Source organism: Pinus tabuliformis, chromosome 2_2 (genome assembly GCF_031772625.1).
Source record: "Pinus tabuliformis cultivar Carrire ecotype Pingquan chromosome 2_2, CPIR1, whole genome shotgun sequence".
In the NCBI taxonomy this organism is placed as follows: domain Eukaryota; kingdom Viridiplantae; phylum Streptophyta; class Pinopsida; order Pinales; family Pinaceae; genus Pinus; species Pinus tabuliformis.
This window is the reverse complement of record NC_142300.1, coordinates 909,506,071-909,525,671: the sequence shown is the minus strand read 5'-3', so window position 1 is coordinate 909,525,671 and position 19,601 is coordinate 909,506,071. Positions and strand designations below refer to the sequence as shown.

Genomic DNA, 19,601 nt, shown 5'->3' with positions numbered 1-19,601 from the left:
TTCTTTTAGGGTATACCCTCTTTACATTTTTTAAATTTTTTGATCTTTTAACAATATGGAAAACCTTTACAACAAGAAAAGGTATGAACATATTACAGAGCTCATCAAGTGAATCATGAAATATGACACCTATTGGTATAGAAGTATAACAAAACTCATATTTAATGCGTATTTAATCAAGGGCACCAATCTGTATATGTATTTAGAAAAATGACATTGGTTGTGGAACTCCCTATCATGACCTTACTAAAAATGTACCCATCACGCAAACAAAATCTCCACCTTACATGCTATGTTTTTTCTATGTTATGTTAATTCTTAGAGGGTGTTATTAATTACAAATATCAGACCATGATTTTGAAGATATGTAGGTATTTGTTGTTCTATGATTTTTTTTTACCCTAAAAACTATCTCGAACCTATTTGTTGACATATTTTGATTCAGACATGAATTGCATTTGATGTTATTTTGGATGTCTCACGCAGTGACATGAAACAACATTGCGAAATCTCATGTTGTCACGTGTGACATGATTATGTAGGGTGATTATTTATCTTGATTTTTCCGACCAGGTAGATGTTGTTAGTGGATGTAATTTACCAGATTAATAGAAAAATAACATAACTAAATAAAATAATAAGGAGATAAATAAATATGGGTGGTTAGCTAAATATAATTCAGTGTATTCTCAACAACTTGCAGAGGATTTATGCATTGAAGTAGATAAATGGAACAGAAATAAACATATAAAAAATAAGGTGGCTAAATGGAACTAGGATTACCGGGGAGAGGGGGTGCAGTTGCGATGACGTGAGGAAGATCATAATTGATGGCGTGGATATGAGGATATGCAACAGTTATGAGACTCAACACTTCTCTGTGCCCTCCGCCCACGTCTACCAGCACATTAACATCTTTGAAGCCATCGTATGTAGCCAAAATCTTAGTCATACCGGCCTTTGTGAGGGACACCATGCCTGCGTTGAAGATGGCGTTGAACTCTGGATTGCTGGGTGTGTAATTCGAGAATTCTTGGCCATTGCCACTGGAATTCTTGAAATTATCGCCCCCATGAAGCACACGTTCGTGAATATGGTCCTAGGCCACTAAGAAAACTGGGTGTGTCTGCATTAGAATATATCCTGGGAGATGAAGTAGGTTTTCGTGAGATTGGTAAAGGCGTATTTCATGTTCATGGGTGCACTAATTACCTCAATTGGCGTGATCGTCTGCAAGATTCCCATAGTGGAAAGGTACGTAAGAATGCGAGAAAGAGCGTCAACATCGGGGGCTTCAGAGGGGAGTTGGGAGGCGATGTGGTTAACGAAGAGAGCAACATCGTGACCGACTTTCCAGATGATGTCTGTGATTTTAAGACGAAGGGCACATTTTAGCAGAAATGGGTTTACTACGGAAAACACCATGCTTAGGGCTGAACCCTTGAGCACATATTCATCCTCAACTGCTTGGATATTGACATTACAACACAAAGGGGGGTTTGAGGACAATATTTGGGTAAATTGTCTTAAATTGACGCAAAAGAAAACTTATCTATTGTCTTAAATATTGTCTTTTAAGTGGGTGTCTCAAATTAAATTGTCTTAAAATATTGTCTCTATAAAGACAATATATAACACAAGCATTTTTGTCTCTATTGAGACAATTTCATTTTTGTCTCTCCAAAGACAATTTCATTTTTGTCTATCTAGAGACAATAGTTGGAATTAAAGACATATTGTCTTTAAAAAGACAATGTTTTTGATCTTAACTATTGTCTTTCGAGAGACAATAAAAAATTACATTCAAAGATAATAGATGATCACTTTTGTTTCTTTAGAGACAATATAAAATAATGAATCTAGAAAAATATCTCACCATTGAAATAAATCAATCTTAAAAGTATTTAATTAAAAATAAACTACAATATCATTGATTAATTGCTATTAGGACACAGTGGAATCAAACCACCAACCTCTTGCTTATAAAGCAGGCATTCTACCATTGAGCTAGAACCCTTAAAAGAATTATGTGAGAATTATGGTAGTCCTTGAAATTACATATATAGGCATTGATTTCAAAAGTAGCAATTGCACCGAGAAGTGCAAAGAAATGCTGATAAAGGTGGGAATGTGAAATTGCATATATAGGCATTGATTATAAATCTAGCAATTACACCGAGAGGTGTAAAGGAACGCCAATAGAAGTGGGAATGTGGAAGCCAATAAGCAAGTGAAATATATGGAAAGTGCAATTACATAAAACTCAAAGACACCATATCAATCCATTTTACCCCACCTTGCTTGCCCAATAAAAGTTTTGGAGTACCTATTCCAGCATTTTATAAGCTACTTGAAAAGAAAAAAAGAAAAAGACACATAAACCAATGTGACCCGCAGCTAGAAATTTATCAATAATTGCAATCGTATTGGAAGAAAGTAGGTCAATATTACTCCAAGCTTGAACTTTTGTTTTCTAAAACTTGGCTATTATCCATCTCAAACAACTAAATGCTAAAAAACTACAACTGAAACACTATTTACTGAATGACCTGCCCAAATAAGAAATAGTCTCCCCAAGATTCGTGAGCTTTCATTTATGATTCAGCCAAGTAGGGGATTCATCTTGGCCAAAACAAAACCCTGATATTTCCTCTCTATCAACTACTCTTGCTCCTTTTGCAAAAATGTCCTAGTAAAAATTAGTACCTTCTATAAATCATTGAATCAATGAGCGTATTAAATTTGGGCCATTTGCAAATTGGAAATTTGGCTATATTAAAATACATATCCTAAAATTTGATATCATATGGATAACTTATGTAAGGGAAATAATGAAAATCTTTTACATGTGAAGTTTCTGAGGTTGAACATCAATTCCCCAACACTTTTATTAGAGGTAATAATACTTCGATATTTTTTCCAAAGAATATCTAAAATTCAAATAATGAGGTGGAGATTGCAAGTTACCTTTAAACTAGCATTCATCACTCATTCCAGCGACTAAAATGGTCTATATATCAATGCATGTTTTGTACATAGTAAAAGTGGCCAGCTTTTAGGAGCTCTTTTTGGTGGAAAAATTCTTGAACTAGCCCAGTGATCTTACAAGGGTGTGAAAAGCTTGACCTAACACTCAATCCATTCCCTGCATCCCATCAACATCTAGCACCATTTTGTGATCTTTCTTCAAGAAGGTATCTAGTCTTGTTAAATCTAAATACCTTCCTAAGATTGTATCTAGATACCACAAATCTTGTTGGTCTTTGCTTTTGTGTTTGACAAAGAGAAGCAAAGAAACAAAATTTAGAAAAAACTATATTCTATAATTGTAATTGTTTCCTCCATCTCCAGGTAACAAAATACTACAAATAAAAGATAACGTTGGGGCATGAAACTAGATCAAAATAGTGCTTTCCAACACCAATGCTAGCGCTACCAAGCAAATACAATTTTACATTACCTGTGTCTTCTAAGAAATACTAGTTGGGCTTTGGGGATGCTAATATAGGTCTCTAACAACATCTCACTAGACAGAATCCAGATGCAACATGTTAGTGTCAGTGTTTCCAACCTTCCTCCAGTGATCAAACGTGCTCTTACAAAGTGATTTTGAAGTGTCAAGGTCAAATTTTATCATTTCAGTGAGTCTTCAAGCAAAATTTGGTCACTAGGCATTAGGTCTAGGGTTTGCTTTCACTCCTTTCAAAGTTGTCCAAATGTCGGTCTATGTCACTATTCAGCTGAGTGTACCATCATTCAGAGGTGCTGAGTGTACCATCATTCAGAGGTTGTCATCATCATGTCAAGTTCCAATGGGTCATTTTACACCTTGTTCATGCTTCAGTTGCGCCTAGGTAAGGTTCATTTCCCTCTCCTAGGGTTTTGAAGGCAATTTCTCTTGAATGGTCAAATCATCAGCAAAACTTGTATCCTGATGTTCATACACCTTCCCCTATCCTTAATATACCCTATTAAACACTTCCCATCACCAAGATCCCCCGAATTCCTCATTTTTGCACAAACCCTAGTTTCTTGCTAAAACTTGACAATTTTCAAGGCTAGGCCTGTGTTTTGCCCTTTTCCACCCCTTCTGCTCACTCAATTTCTGATATTCCACTTTCCCCTGCTTCCTAACATCCCACCCCACCTAGAAAAATTTCTTCAAGAATTTAGAAGCCCCCTATCCCCTTCAATTTGCTTCATTTCGACAAATCCCCTGTTCCACACATCGGGATAGGTTTCACTCAAATAATGTTTCTGAGTAATAAAGGATGAATTTGGGAAAACTGAGAGAGGTTTTTTTCCAAAATAGGCCAAGGAAGAAAAATCTCCTTCAATTTTTACACAAGTTTCATGGCTTTAGAAAAATGTCAAACATACAGTTGCCTTGGGAGAATTGATGCAGCTCTGAAGTGACCTTGGGAAAATCAAGTTTTCTCCTAGCTTGGTCCATAAAATGAATTTCTTAATGAGTCAAATGATAGCTAGACACAAATATCTTTCCAATGAGCTATCACGATCTCAATTTGGAGTTGAGGAAGGCATTCAAAAGTTGATTGTAACAGCACTCTTCCTTTAGGCAGCCTCATTTGGCACATTTTGACTAGTCTTGGGATATTTGACTTCTGATAGGGCAAATGAACTCCAAATTGAAAAATTCTAGTTGAGTTGGAAATTATATTCAAATACCTTTCCAACAAGCTATCCTGCTTCCAATTTGAACACCGGGAAGGCCTACAAAAGTCTTCCAAAAAAAGCGCGACGCACAGAGCAGGTAGTGCGGCGCACTCGGGAGGCGTGGCGCACTGGGAGAAATTGTCCAGTGTAATTCTGAACGGGCACGACGCACTGGGTATGCGGCGCGGTGCATACACCTGAAAGCCTGAATTTGCTTGAAATTTCTATAAATTTCCCATAACGTGTGTGGATTTAACAGGTAGGGTTGTTATCTTGGTTTTTCATCCAATTTTGTGATATGTTATGGTGGTTGGTGGATGATAACAATTGAACAAAAATCTTAAACCCTACTTCTAAAGTACCTCAAAGGGAAAATTGTTGTGGGTTCCAAAATCAGTGTTTTGCTACCAAAGTCACTCTTCCATCCCATGTCTCCTTTCTTTCCATCATTCCCTTCTCCCTTATTCCATTTCTTCCTAATTTAATTCTTCCCTGTCTCCAAAAATTCACTAAATCCCTATCCCCAATTCCCTTCCATACATTTTCAAATGTAAAACCCCAAACCCTACCCTATACAAAATTCCCAAACCCTCCTAAACAAATTTTTCCCAATAGTCCCTAAATCCCTACTAATTCCCCTCTTCCTAACAGTGCCTTGTTGCATTTGTCCCTTTGGTGGCAGAATTCAATCACACTACAAAAGCGCAGTCCAACACAGTTCTTTCACCGACATCTATTCCTCCAAGGTAGTGGTGCAACAACAGTTATGTCATCCGGTCATTCATCCGATTATGAAAAGGAGACCCAAAGTGACTCACTCATGGAGGGACATGCACCCAAGAGGTTTTAAAGAGGTGGCAGACATATCGTTACTTGTCCCGGAACTTGGTGTGAAAAACGAGAATCAAGGTGAAGAGAGCATTAAGTAGGAAAAAAGTGGATGAAGGACTCCAGATATTGGCCGAGACATCCTTGGCCCACCATTTCCCTTGATGAAGAACCTTCAGTCCAAATTTCAAGAAATTTGGAGCAATTTTTGACATTTTGGAATTTTTGCACTAAAAAACAGGGTTTTTCTCCCTGTGCGCCACACCACGTGGCGCACGCTTATGATTGGATGCTCCAAATGCAAAAAATTATATAGTTTTGGATTTTTCATGAAAAATCATGACTATTGGTGCATGGCCAAGAAGTTTGGGCAAGTTTTGAGTCCTCAGGAGGTCAAAAACACCCTAAACATGACCTCTCTGCCCCTAATTTCACAAATAGGAAGCAGTCTTGGGAGATTGAGGTTTTGGAGCGGAACATGGACACAAAATTTCGAAATTCCACTTGGATTGGAAAGTAGACAGGCAGGGCATTCCAGCAAGCACACTTGGGCTCAATTTGGACTTCAGAAAGTGCCTCAAAATCAGCATCAAAGTGGCACGACGCATACAGAAATTGGCACGGCGCACAGAGGTTTTTTACCCAATTTTTCACATTCAAGCTTAGAAATTCGACCAGTTTGACTAGTTTTGCTTTGTGATGTTATTTTTAACTTATCTTGATGTAATTGGATGAATATGATGTAATTTTGACACTTAGTTACTTGTTCTAGAAGATTCATTCACCAAAAGGTGAAATGTGAGTGAATGAATCAGTTTCCTAGCATATAGGGGTAAGTTGTTTGACTACCTAGTTTTTAGTTCCTTGTTTAGAATTGGTTGAAACAGCTCCTAGAATGATGATCTCAACCCCTAGAGGCAAGGGAATGGGTTGAGTTATTCTATATCATGTAATTCCTAAGTCATTTTCATGGTTGGACACTAGGGATTGCTTTGGCATATCATTGTACATTCTATCTCTGCATTTTTGGCTAAGGAAAGACCAGGGTTTTGCAGCATTGTTTGGGATCCATGTGGCTTTATGTTTTGATGGTGTGCTTCTCTGAGTAATTGTAAGTTTATCTAGTGTTATGTGTATCATTTTCTTGCTTCTTCTTTTGCATTTGAAACAAATGAGTGATTAAGGTTGAATCCATAACTATTATGCTCTGCCTTTGAATTTGTTTAAATTTCCATGTTTTCATCTATTTAAGGAGAATTCTTGAGACTCTCTTGCTCTCCTTAGCTCCTCACCAGTCTGATCTATCCATATCACTTGCTTTAAAACATCAAAACGATTGCCTTCCTTGCCCCAATCAGACCTCCGCAGAAACTATGCCTCATCCCCGAGCCCAAATTTTCCTTTCCCATTTTTTCAGCAAAAACTCAAATCAAATCCTTTGCACTTAATACCTAGACTAAAATCAGTTGCTAAGTTAGTCCTCTCGAGCCCCATCGATTATCTTTTGCCAAGATCGACCCGGAGAGAGCCCTCTCCTGTCCTTGTAGGGCTAGCTACGAGGCTGAGCGTGGTTTGATGTGGACCTAGAACCTTGTCTTTTTAGCCTGAGACAAATCTATTATCTAACACAACAATCATGCACAGAACAAGTAAAACAAAACAGTTCAGCATGTTCAAACTTATATGCATTACTAGTAGTGAAGCAACATCTCAATTTAAACATACCATCCCTTTAACAAGCTCCATTTGACCCCTCCTGAACGTATTCTCCAATAGCCACTACAGGTTCACAAAGGAAATGAAGATACCATAAGGGAGAAAATATATTTCTCCTCACCAAATCATTAACACACAAGCTAAAATCAACAATACAATTTTGCATAATTAACTTCTTGTATTCTTCTAAAGTGAACACCATTCAATCAGATATTTTTACCTTAGCGCAAAATACATGAACCCACTGGCCATTAGTAGTCCTCTTAAAACCACCACATAGAGCACAGTTCATACCACAACCAGGCATACCATGGCTAGCTACATTTGGACGCCTCATGCCTTGGAGTTGGTATTGCCAGTTTAAAGCTTCACATGGCTGACAATACCATCCTCCAAAAGAATTCCTTAAAATACCATAGTAATCTTGGTGAACTGCTACCTGCAATATAATGTTGACATGAAAATTTTAAGATACCCACTATAATCCATTGTAACAATACTGCAGTAAATAGAGAGATAAAAATAAAATAGAGGAAGGAATAGCTAGATTACCTAGTAGTAATTGTAAACAAAAATCGTGTTTGATCGAGTAGATTCTGGCAATCTACAAATATCGCACAAAAGAGATTCTTCTCTTGGTGAGATAGATGACACCTGGTAACAATCAAAATGCCTTTCCAATGGAACTTTTGCAACAAGGGGCCAGGACATTATCTCTTTAGCCCACAACATTGTCTGAGAAGAAGAGCTTGGGCATCCAGCGGTAATGTTCTCTTTATACAATCACATAAATGTTACCGGACAGCTAAATGTATCAAAAGCAAGATGAAGAATCATGTGCTAAGTAAGTTCTCTGATAAAAAAATTTAATAGAGTTAAAACTGCCATTCACTGAAATTTAAATAGAAACCTAGAACAAAGACTTCTAAAAAAATCTCAAATTTAGATGATTCAGGGTTAGGTCAAAACACACATCTTATTTAATTCACCACAAAACTAACATTTTGGATGAAATGGAGTCATCAAAGATGGGGTCAATGATTTCTGAACCAATTAATTTATGAAACAAATGCACAACGTATATTTACAATTTTCCTAGGCACTTATAATTGTATTTTATGAAACGAACAAACACCATACATTTACCATTTTCATAGGGACTTGTGTATGCCAAAAATCTTAATAACTGCCACTACTCCTACATGGCACAATTATTTGATATTGACCACTTCACATTTTAAAAAAGATGATATTCAATTAATACATGCCATAATTTTGTCCATGACAGGAATATCACTTAAAAATGAATAAATATTTTGTAAAATACGTTCTTCAATATGAAACCATATAATCCCTTTCCCACTATTCTGGGGCATCATATTAGTTCTGGAATAGGCATGAATTCAAGTAAACCTCAACTGTCTTGGTTGAAATAGAGAACCAACTACACCGTACAATCTTAACTATCAATCAAAGACAAAGTACAAGGTTTAGTCCTTATGCTGGAATTAGCTAGAAAGCAATATTCTTAAAGCCGCTCCCTCTCGACTATTATTATCTACAAATGATACAAATGAGGCTGAGATATTCTTGGCCCTCGGATGTGTTTTTAGTTCCTCCATATTTTCTGCTAACGAGCACTAATAGGGATTTTAGAAATTTACACCACATTGTTGTGTGTTTGATGATGATCCTGTGTTTGCTGTGAAAGGATCTATTCTCACACAAAGGAGGGAGAATATGGATCCTAGAAGAATTGACCAAACAATAACTACTGTTGGTGTCTGGTTCTAGCGACCCATTAATTCCTTGAGGAATGGGTAAAGATGAACAAACACCCACAAAGAGAAAAACAATTTTCCAAACAATGGACCCCACTATTGATAACCACTATTAATAGCTTGGGAAACACCTGCTACTACACCAACAAGATTTACCACAAGCAAAGTAGTTGGAGGGATGAGAAGACTAGTCCACTTAAAAACTTAAATCTTAGAAAATTCACCATCTTCATCTGAAGACTTTGATGTGACAGTAAAGTTTCTGTCAATCCCCGCTAGAACTTTCAGTAACCCTTGGAAGACGGTAAACATATGTGCTCATACAGCTCCAACAGCTCAAAATTTCTCACTCCTCCACCATTCGTCGACACCAACTGTACTCCAGCATAGCTCTAGAATAGTAGTTGTAAAAATGGAAATAAAATATAACATGAAGAACACACTTTCAAAGTTTCTAATCTACAGATCAAAATAAATATAAAAATCAGGGGAAAAATGTGAAGCATTGTATGAGAACAAAATCTAAAAAAAAATCTAAAAGACAGGGTGCATGATCTGGTAATCACCCAACGAGTGACCTCAATTAAAGATTTATTAAATGAAGGTATTACAGACTCATACGTTGGTGTGTGTGTGTCTATGTTATTTAAACAATGGATCGATCAAATTGCAAATACACAGACACTTGAAATGGAAACCAGCAGAGAAATACAGTAAGCAAAGACAAGAACACAAGAAATTAATAAGGAGTTCACCCTATCCTCCAGGGCTACATCTCCGGTCCATCTCTCAGTGGTGGCCTTCTTTTTATTGTGTCTTGAAGCAGAGAATTACAATGAAGGAGCTCAATATAAGTCTCCTGAAATAGATTAGCTTGGCAGGGTGGTTCTTGGATTCCCCAAGCCACTAGAGTACACATAATCTCTTCCTGACTAGCTCTTTAACCTCTCTGGTCTGACAGACCCTCTTAGGGATGGCTTAAATCTCTCAAGCTCTCTAGTGCTCGACGCTACCTTTGATCAGCTTAGCCCTGCTATCTTCTTTTGCTTTTTGCCTTACTGGCTTTTCTCTTCTCTGTCTTCGGTCTTCAGTGTTCCTCTCTAGGTTCCCGATTCCTTTTTTTTTTCTATTCTCTGTTCATGGCTTTAAATCATTCGAGCTCATGGCAGTTCACTTCCTCTTACACCTTCGTCGATTTTCCTGCTTGCAGCTACGCTTGGAGTTCCCTGTTCTCGGCGTCATCATCAGGCTCATAGGGAGTGGCCACTTGTCCTCATGCGAACTGCGCCAGCCTACGCCATCGGTTCAATTATTTAGTTACATTGTGGAATGAGTCTTTTGCCACCGTGGTAGTCAATCTGGACTTCAAATTCTTTCATATCGCAGCTTAATCCCCCATCAATTCCGTCTTCTCTATCGGGCGCGATCTTAGCTGTTAGATCTAGAGCCCCCAGATCCAATGTCGTTCACTCTTCCCGTGTGGTTGACTAGCTCGACTGTTAGCGCATTATGGGTGGTAGTTTTCTCTCTCCTCTGCTTGCCACGCATCGGACTCTGAGTGGAATCGCTCCTTTTCCATCGAAACTGCGTATCGCCCATGAATTCCCCCAATCAATACCACCGGTTTTGGAGCGGGTCCCGCCTTTAATGCTTAGCCTTTTTTCCCACGGTTTTCTGGCTCCCATGTGACCGAGTGCTTAGGGCTTCTCCATTTTGAGGTTTTCTTCCTAGCGAAACTGCCTCTGTTTCCCGATCTGGGCCTCCCACGGGCTAATTTTGCCTCCCACAGAGTCTCCATGGGCCTCGGTCAGCACGCTTTGACTAAAGTCCTCATCGTTCCACGCTGGCTACCATTGCCACTGGTTTATAGGTGTTCTTGATCGTTGTTTTAAAGTATTTGAAGTCTGTCCTGACCTGGTACAGCCATGGCTCTATTTATCATTCTTTATGAATCCAATTCAGATCACGACCTTCCCACTGAAAAGCTTTTGGACCACCAAAAGTTGGTTTTCTTTCAAGCATCGACTAAGTGAGGGTACTACTATCTCACTTGCCCAATCTCAATCCACTTTGCATTGCTCAGCTTCAAACCTTTGAGTCCAATTCTGAGGTACTCAACATCTCCCATGCTCATTGTCCTCACCTTCCTATCCAAGACTGTGTCTTCCTACAATTCATTAAGATATTTAGGTAGCATGTCATCAATAGAAGGCAATTGACTTTGCTCTTCAGGATCCTCAATCGTTGAAGGTTCAAACTATCTCAAGCAATCTGCATTTACGACTGAGTAGATGTGCATGTAAACTGGTAGATCAAGGCGAAAATCATTTTCACCAATGTTCTCAAGTATCCTAAAAGGTCCATACCTGTTAGGCTTTAGCTTTTTACCTTCAACTTGCATCCTGTCCTTCCTAATATATAGCCAGACTTGGTCTCCAACTTGAAAACTATGCTCCATCCGATGCTTGTCATGCCTTGCCTTGTATTTGGTTTGGCTCTTTTCCAGTTGTTTCTGTACTGCCTGATGGATCTCCTGGATCTGTTCAATGAACCTAGTTGCCTTTTCCACATCACTATGTCCATCAACTATGGTATCTTTACCAAAGAAAAAATCTAAGGGAGACCTTGGTATGAAACCAAAATAGGTCTCAAAAAGAGATCTCTGTGTAGAAGAGTGTTTTGCTCTATTGTAAGCATGATGCACATAACATAAGTGTTCATCCCAAAGCTTAGGATGTTTGCTGCAATATCCTCTGAGTAACTAGATCACTATCCTGTTAACTACTTATGTCTAGCCATTGGTTTGTGGATGAAAAGTTGTGCTTTTATTCAGTTGGGTGTCCATCAGCTCCCACAGACTTGACCAAAACTTCCCCACAAATCGGGTGTCTTGATCAAATACAATGGAAGTGGGTAATCCAAAATGAACCCAGACATGTTCAAAGAATAGTTTTGTAGTTTGTTCAGCTGTAATCTGTTTATTACAAGGTATCAAAATACACATTTTGCTGAACCTATCCATAACCACATACAGATAATCATGACCTTTCCTAGATTTAGGTAGTCCTCCAACAAAATCCATGGAAACACTTTTCCAAGGGTGAGAAGGAACTGGTAATGGAGTGTACAAGCCTAGTTTTCTATTGTTGGGCTTGCTTTTAGCACACATAGTACACCCTCTTACATATCTAGAAACTGTCTCATTCATTTCTGGCCAATAACAAAATCTTTGTAGCCGTGCAACTGTTTTACTTAACCCAAGTGACCTGATATCAAAGAAGTGTGTGCCTCTCTAATTATCTTTAGTCTCTCTGTTTGTGGAATGCAGAGTTTCCCACAATGATACAAGAGTCGGTCCTTCACATGATAATCCAATTCTTCTACCATTTTGCCTTGACTCAAAGTTGCATATACATCTTTAAAGTCTATATCATGAGCATATTGTTCAATGTAGCTTTCATGTAGTACAAAATTATGCTTAAGTATAGTAGATGCATTTATAATGGGTCTAGACAACATGTCTACAACTTTGTTATGTATGCCCTTTTTATATCTGATGACCAAATGAAACTATTGTAGAAAACCCATCCACCTGTAATGTCTTGATTGCTGCAACTTATTTTGGGAGTGTAGATATTAAAGTGGTTGATGATCAATATATATTACTATCTCTTTGCCCATTAGGTAATGTTTCCACTTTTTCACACTTTGAACTAATGCATACAATTCTTTATCATATGTAGGATAGTTAACTATTGCAGGATTAAAAGTCTCAGAATGATAACATATGGGTTTACCGTGTTGTGTCAACACTGCTCCCATGGCATAGTCACTGGCATCTATTTGGATCTCAAATGGTCTTTGTAGATTAGGCAGTGCTAGTACAGGTGATGTACTAATCTTTTCTTTCAAGGTGTTGAAGGCTTTCCGATGTTTGCTTCCCCACTGAAACACCTTGTTCAATCCTATCAAAGCATGTAAGGGAGCTGCAATTGAGGAAAAGTTAAAAATGAACTTCCTCCAATATTGTGTTTCTCCTAAGAAGCTTCTCACTTCTGTAGCAGACTTGAGTTTAGGCCAATTTACAATGATTGCCACTTTAGATGGATCTATTTTCAATTCACCACCCCCTACTATATGACCCAAGTAATTTAGAGATGTTTTGCCAAATTCACATTTTGAGAGTTTAACATAAAGTTTTTCTCTTTTCAAAACATCTAATGTCTGCTTAACATGCTTTAAGTGTTCTTCCCACATTTTACTAAAAATCAGAATGTCATCCAGATACACAATAACGAAATCATCAAGAAAAGGTCTGTGCACATCATTCATTAATCTCATGAAAGTAGCAGGGGCATTGGTCAAGCCAAAAGGCATAACCAGCCACTCATACAATCCCTGCTTTGTTTTGAAAGCAGTCTTCCATGCATCTTGCTCTGCAACTTTGACCTGATGGTATCCACTGTGAAAATCCAGCTTGGTGAAATAAACAGCTTCCTTTAATTGATCTAAAAGATCATCTATGCGAGGAAGGGGATAACGATTTTTGATTGTTATCTTATTCAATGCTCAGTAGTCAATGCACATTCTCCACGAGCCATCTTTCTTTCTCACCAAAACAATCGGTGACCCACATGGTGATGTGCTAGGCCTGATAAAACGCTTCTCGAGCAACTCCTGCACCTGCTTCTTGATTTCAGCATTCTCTAAAGCGGACAACCATTTATACCTGTGGCTACAATGATTGTTTCATCTCCCAAGTCTGACCCCAAATCTTTCTGAATAGCTGCAACAGTCTTCTTCTTCTTTCCCTCAGACTTCTTAGGTCTTAGCTCTGGATGCAAAATCCAATAGTGCTCATCATCTTGCCCATCCATTTTACAGTGAGTGAGTGAAGCTTTGCCTCTATGTGCAGTGTTAGCCTTCCTTGCTTTCCACTTATGCTTTCTTTTCTACTTGCTCTTGCTTGTAGTGGGTTGGGATGGTCTCCCAACTTCTGGATTCCCATTCTTTCCTCTAGCCTCTAGATGAGTAGCTTGTACAGACACCTCATCTATACTAGTGGGATTAAACATGAGGATGGTATGCCTCATGTAGCTGTGTAGACCACCAATGTACTTCAAAAGAGTCTTTGGTGAGTCTAATGAGATCCCTAGAATCAATGCTCTCTTTCTAAATTCTTGAGTGTACCCCTGCACACTTTGTCCTTTCAACTGTCGAAGATTTTGCCAACTCATCATGTCTTGTTGCATGTAGGCCAATGGATAGAACTGCCTCTTCATTGCAGAAACAAAGTAACTCCAGATAGAGATGGTCTTACCATGTCTTTTCATGTCAGCTTGGGTTTTGCCTTCCCACCAAACCAAGGCAGTGCCGCCTAGGCCTAGGCTTTCCAGCTAAATTTTGCTCTTGTCTGATTCGATGTTCTGTACTCTGCAATACACATCAATTTGTCTAATCCAATTGTCCAACTTTTCAACATTTAGCTCTCCATCATATATAGGCAAGTCAAATTTAACGTCTAGCTTAATCAAAGATGCTTTCTTATTATGCACAGGGCTATTAGGAGATGTGAGAAATTTTTCCTCTTTCCCTTTTCATTTTGAGTGGTCATGGGAATGAGACTCATCTTCTTCTTTATCTTGTTTAGAACCTGATGCATCTTCATCCTTATTCTTTCTAAAGTCCCTATACATTTCTTCTACCATAGACTTTATAGCTAGGAAACTCTCTATGAATTGAGGGTCTGGTCCCACAGAACCTTCCTCTGACATTGTCTTCCAAGGATAGACTCTCCCAATTTTAGGATTAGTTTCGACCAACTCTCCTTCTCCTAATTTGAGCTTTGATCTAGTGAGCATTCAACAGCTAAATCAACACAAGCTTGTCTAACCTTACAGCCTCAAGCTCTGATACCACTTGATCTGATAATCACCCAATGAGTGACCTCAGTTAAAGATTTATTAATTGAAGGTATTACAGACTCATATGTTGGTGTGTGTGTCTATGTTATTTAAGCAACAGATTGATCATATTGCAAATACACAAACACTTGAAATGGAAACCAGCAGAGAAATACAGTAAGAAAAGACAAGAACACAAGAAATTAATAAGGAGTTCACCCTATCCTCCAGGGCTACATCTCTGGTCGAGCTCTCAGTGGTGGCCTTCTTTTTATTGTGTCTTGAAGCAAAGAATTACAATGAAGGAGCTCAATATGAGTCTCCTGAAACAGATTAGCTTGGCAGGGTGGTTCTTGAATTCCCAAAGCCACTGGAGTACACAGACTCTCTTCCTTACCAGCACTTTGACCTCTCTGGTCTGACAGATCCTCTCAGGGATGGCTTGAATCTCTCAAGCTCTCTAGTGCTTGACGCTGCCTTTGATTAGCTCGGCCTGTCTTCTTCTACTTTTTGCCTTATTGGCTTTTCTCTTCTCTGTCTTCGGTCTTCGGTGTTCCTCTCTAGGTTCCCGATTCCTTTCTTTTTTTTATGTTCTCTATTCATGGCTTTAAATCATTCGAGATCATGGTGGTTCACTTCCTCTTCCACCTCCGTCGATTTGCCTGCTTGTAGATGTGCTTGGAGTTCCTTGTTCTCAGCGTCATCATCAGGCTCACAGGGAGTGGCCACTTGTCCTCCTGCGAACTGCGCCAACTTGCGTCGTCGGTTCAATTCTTCGGTTATGTCGTGGAATGAGTCTTTCGCCATCGTGGTGGTCAATCTAGACTTCAAATTCTTTCATATCATGGCTTAATTCCCCATCAATTCTGTCTTCTCCATTGGGTGCGATCTCAGCCGTTAGATCTGGAACCCCCAGATCCAACGTCGTTCGCTCGTCCTGCGCGGTTGACTAGCTCAACTGTTAACGCACAATGAGCAGTGGTTTTCTCTCTCCTCTACTTGCCACATGTCGGGCGCTGAGTGGAATTGCTCCTTTTCCGTCAAAACTACTTACCGCCCATGGATGCCCCCAATCATTACTGCTAGTTTTGGGGCGGCTCCCGCCTTTAGCGCTTAGCCTTTTTTCCCACGGTTTTTTGGCTCCCACACGATCGAGTGCTCGGGGCTTCTCCATTTTGAGGTTTTTCACCCAGCGATGCGTGATTAACTCTAAGCGCTAATCGTGCATCAAAAACTGCCTCTGTTTCCGGACCCGGGCCTCCCAGTGGCTAATTTTACCTCCCGTGCAGTGTCCATGGGAATCGGTCAGCGCGCTTTGACCGAGATCCTCGTCATTCCACACTGGATGCCATTGCCACTAGTTTAGAGGTGTTCTTGATCGTTGTTTTAAATTCTTTGAAGTCTGTCCTAACCTGGTATAACCATGGCTCTGTTTATCATTCTTTATGGATCCAATTTGGATCAGTGCATTAGAGGTGAGTAAAACTTGACAAGGTTAAGGTCAGTAAGGGTTGACAATCTTACCTTAGGAATGATAAACTTCCCTGTAAGAAGAAGAAAAGCTAGCAGGGTATAATATGCAACTAGTGGGAGGGATGTGAGAGGATAAACTATGATATTGATGTGTGCTACCCTCTGCAATTGGTGTAGCCATACCAAATTGGACAATGGCTACTCAGTAAAATTTCAACAGAACCAAGGGCCCATCGGAGCACTTGATTCAAATGATCTAAAAGATTGATTGGTGTAGATCCCTTGAATACGGGACGTGCAGGCATGAAGTATATTGAAACCCAGCCTCAAGCATGCATTTTAAACCCAGTCAAAATATCTTCTGTGACAGAACCATAAATCCACCCAATCTGCACAAAATATGAGAACCCATTCATATTATATCTTTTCTTCACAAACAGTTGCCTCGTGCTTGGTTTCCTAAACAAAATGTTGCCTTATTCTGAAGAGAATTTATGCACATTCAGGAAGAATGTTTATACAACTTCACTATAGAAAAAACTAATTCAATGAACTAAAAAAATAACACATCATTATCAAATAGATGCAAATCCACCTCTACTCATACCTCTTTTCCCCATTCTGACTTGTCTTCATATCCATAGCTAATAACATGAATGGATTCTTTCAATAAAGAAGCAGGATTTGCAAATTGTGGAAGACCACCATTTTCCATGAGGGTAGATTGAATAAACACTGGTGATTGACCAAATATTTTCTATAAGCTCCTTTGGGACATGAGCAATGATTTATCATCATCAAATCCTGCAATACGCAATTTCAAAGAAGGGTGAGGGTGAACAATGTTTAAGGGTAAATGAGTTGTCAAAAAATACAAATCACTGGTTTGGACATGGACTCACCTTCAACACCCTCTTCTATGTCTTCCAAACTAAAGATGGGTATAGTAGATTCAGTTCACTTGGCTCTCTTCTTATCATCATCATACCTTTTGTTTGATTTTCTTCTCTTCTTTCTAGATCCCCAACAACATCTCAGAAAACATGCTGGTTCAAGATCATTCTCAGTGAGAACAGGATGATAACCATAGAGTGCTTGTCTATTAAGACAACACCCTACACCTACATAAACAGGCCCTTGGATACCATCGAAACCTCTCAAGGTGATCTGCAAAGATTTCAGAATTAATATGCCAGGTTGAAATTATATGAAAATTTCATAATTGCATATAAGAAAACATTTTGGGTGTTGATCAATGATTACATCAAAGAACACAATGTTACAATTAGAATATTGATTGTGTTGATCTCTGAGAAAACTATACATAGAAAGTTTTCTTCCCAAGCACTGGATCCAATAGAAAACACATTGCCTCACAAATAGCTTTATTGTTATTTATATAATTATCACAATCAAGGTTCAACCGAAAGAGGCCATCTATGAGGATAGCAAACACTTAGACCTAAGTGGAGCAATGGATAACAATCATCAATGTCAACATAATAATTAATGAATTTCAGATGAGGAAATCATCAGGAAAAGAGAGATGTGTACATAGCTAGGAATATACCAAAGCATTCATTGCACTGGTTTTCTTGTGGTGTTGGAAACCAGGCCTCTTTTCATGGGATACGTAAACTAACCGTGGCAATTCATTGCTGAAATTGTCAACTCCCCCTAATTTGGTCACTAATGGCGGCTGCATAGCATTTTCAAATGGCATGTTAGTAACAACCTTATCATTATCTTCTGTAAGCTCACAATTTGTCAATGGCATACTACATTTTGGTCCAAATAATGTGTACAAGCAAGGAGATATATCATGGCCCTCAGTATGTCCAAGTGTCTTCAGTGGTGTGTCCAAGGATTCCATCCTCTGTTCTAGTGCAGGTGATGACAAATTCTGTGAAACAAATTGTTTACTTATCTCCTTAAAAGAAAAAATGAAAAAATGTCATACATACAGTGCACCAACTATGTACTATGTTCCTTAAGATGAATCTGATAAAGAAGATGGAAAAATATGAAGTTCATACATAATTTAGCTTACCTTTTCAGAATCCTTTGTTGTTGTTTCATTTTCTTTGTGTAGATTCTGTAGCTTCCATAAACTAAGTTGTCCCACCAGCTCAACACGACTCTCCTTCAATGAACTGTGCATAGCCTCATCACTTCCTATGGATTTCCTTGGCTTGTAAATAGAAATGGTATCTCTGGTTTTCTCTGTGCTTCCATTACATTTTGAATTCATCGGCCTTCTGGAAGGCATAGCATAGAATGACTTTGGCAGTTGTCCTTGTAAGTCCAATTGCAAAGTTTTCAATCTATTGCTCAAAGTCAGTATTCTGTCTACAAGTTTGGTGCTTTTTGAATCCCCTTTACTAGGAACATTCATATCAACCAAAATAGTAGAACCCTCAGCTACTTCTCCAAATTCTACAGGATTTTTTGTGAAGAGAATACTTTCAGAATTCTCTATTCCTTCCAAAACTGTAGCATCCTTCTCCATGACAGACACATGGTCTCCAAGTGGGACATGCTGTGATAAATATTCAGTCTCTGATGTCACATCATTTTCCATAAGCTCAAGCTTTTTCACTCGGGTATCATATTCTGGTCCCTTAGCATGTTCAAGCCTCTTCAATGGCTTATCTAGGGAAAGTTGTTGATTGCACACATCCTTTTCTTCTAGAACAGATTCATTCATACTTAGAAAAGGGGATATACTATAACTTTTTCTAAGTTCTGAACTTTTGGATGGAATATTAGATTCCATGCCAAATAAGGTGCTTAAAGAAGGAGATATATTATATCCCTCCATGACCTCAGGGATCCTCAATGAAGTATCCAATTGGGAAGGTTCCTGCTTACTCACCACAATTTATATATTTTCTCCAACTTTGAAATTTTGGGTCTCTCTAGCTTCGTAGCCATTGTTTCCCTCAATTTTGGCAGGGTCAATGAATCCCTCATGTTTTCCGTTGTTGTCCCTATGAAAAAATTATTCTCTAATTGGATTTTCATCAGTTATGCCATCAAAAATAAAAATGCTTTCCTAGCATGCTCCATCTTCAACTTCATTCTTTTCCACATCTATATTATATCCCTCTATAACCTCAGGGGTCTTCAAAGGATTATCCAATTGTTAAAGTTCCTGCTTGCAGGTAGCTTCTGTAACAATCTCTAAGATATTTTCTGGAAGAGAATCATCAATACCTGAACA

General features: G+C 38.7%; 1 protein-coding gene and 1 pseudogene across 1 annotated transcript; both read right to left on the bottom strand.

The window, feature by feature from the left end:
• Positions 1-763: 763 nt before the first annotated feature.
• On the bottom strand, positions 764-1,425 carry LOC149195962 (caffeic acid 3-O-methyltransferase 3-like). Its single transcript, XM_089408077.1, has 2 exons — positions 1,213-1,425; positions 764-1,099 (listed from the first exon to the last, which is right to left on the bottom strand). The coding sequence occupies exons 1-2, from the start codon at positions 1,423-1,425 to the stop codon at positions 764-766; spliced, it is 549 nt and encodes a 182-aa protein (XP_089264203.1).
• Positions 1,426-8,873: 7,448 nt separating this feature from the next.
• LOC149195961 (putative cellulose synthase A catalytic subunit 1 [UDP-forming]) lies at positions 8,874-19,085 on the bottom strand (annotated as a pseudogene).
• Between the last annotated feature and the right edge of the window lie 516 nt (positions 19,086-19,601).

Bases quoted from the DNA above. Each gene is read 5' to 3' on its own strand.
- LOC149195962 (XM_089408077.1), bottom strand. From the start codon at position 1,425: ATGGTGTTTTCCGTAGTAAACCCATTTCTGCTAAAATGTGCCCTTCGT. The intron at 1,100-1,212 runs GTAATTAGTGCA...TTAGTGGCCTAG, and splicing joins AGACGATCACGCCAATTGAG to GACCATATTCACGAACGTGT.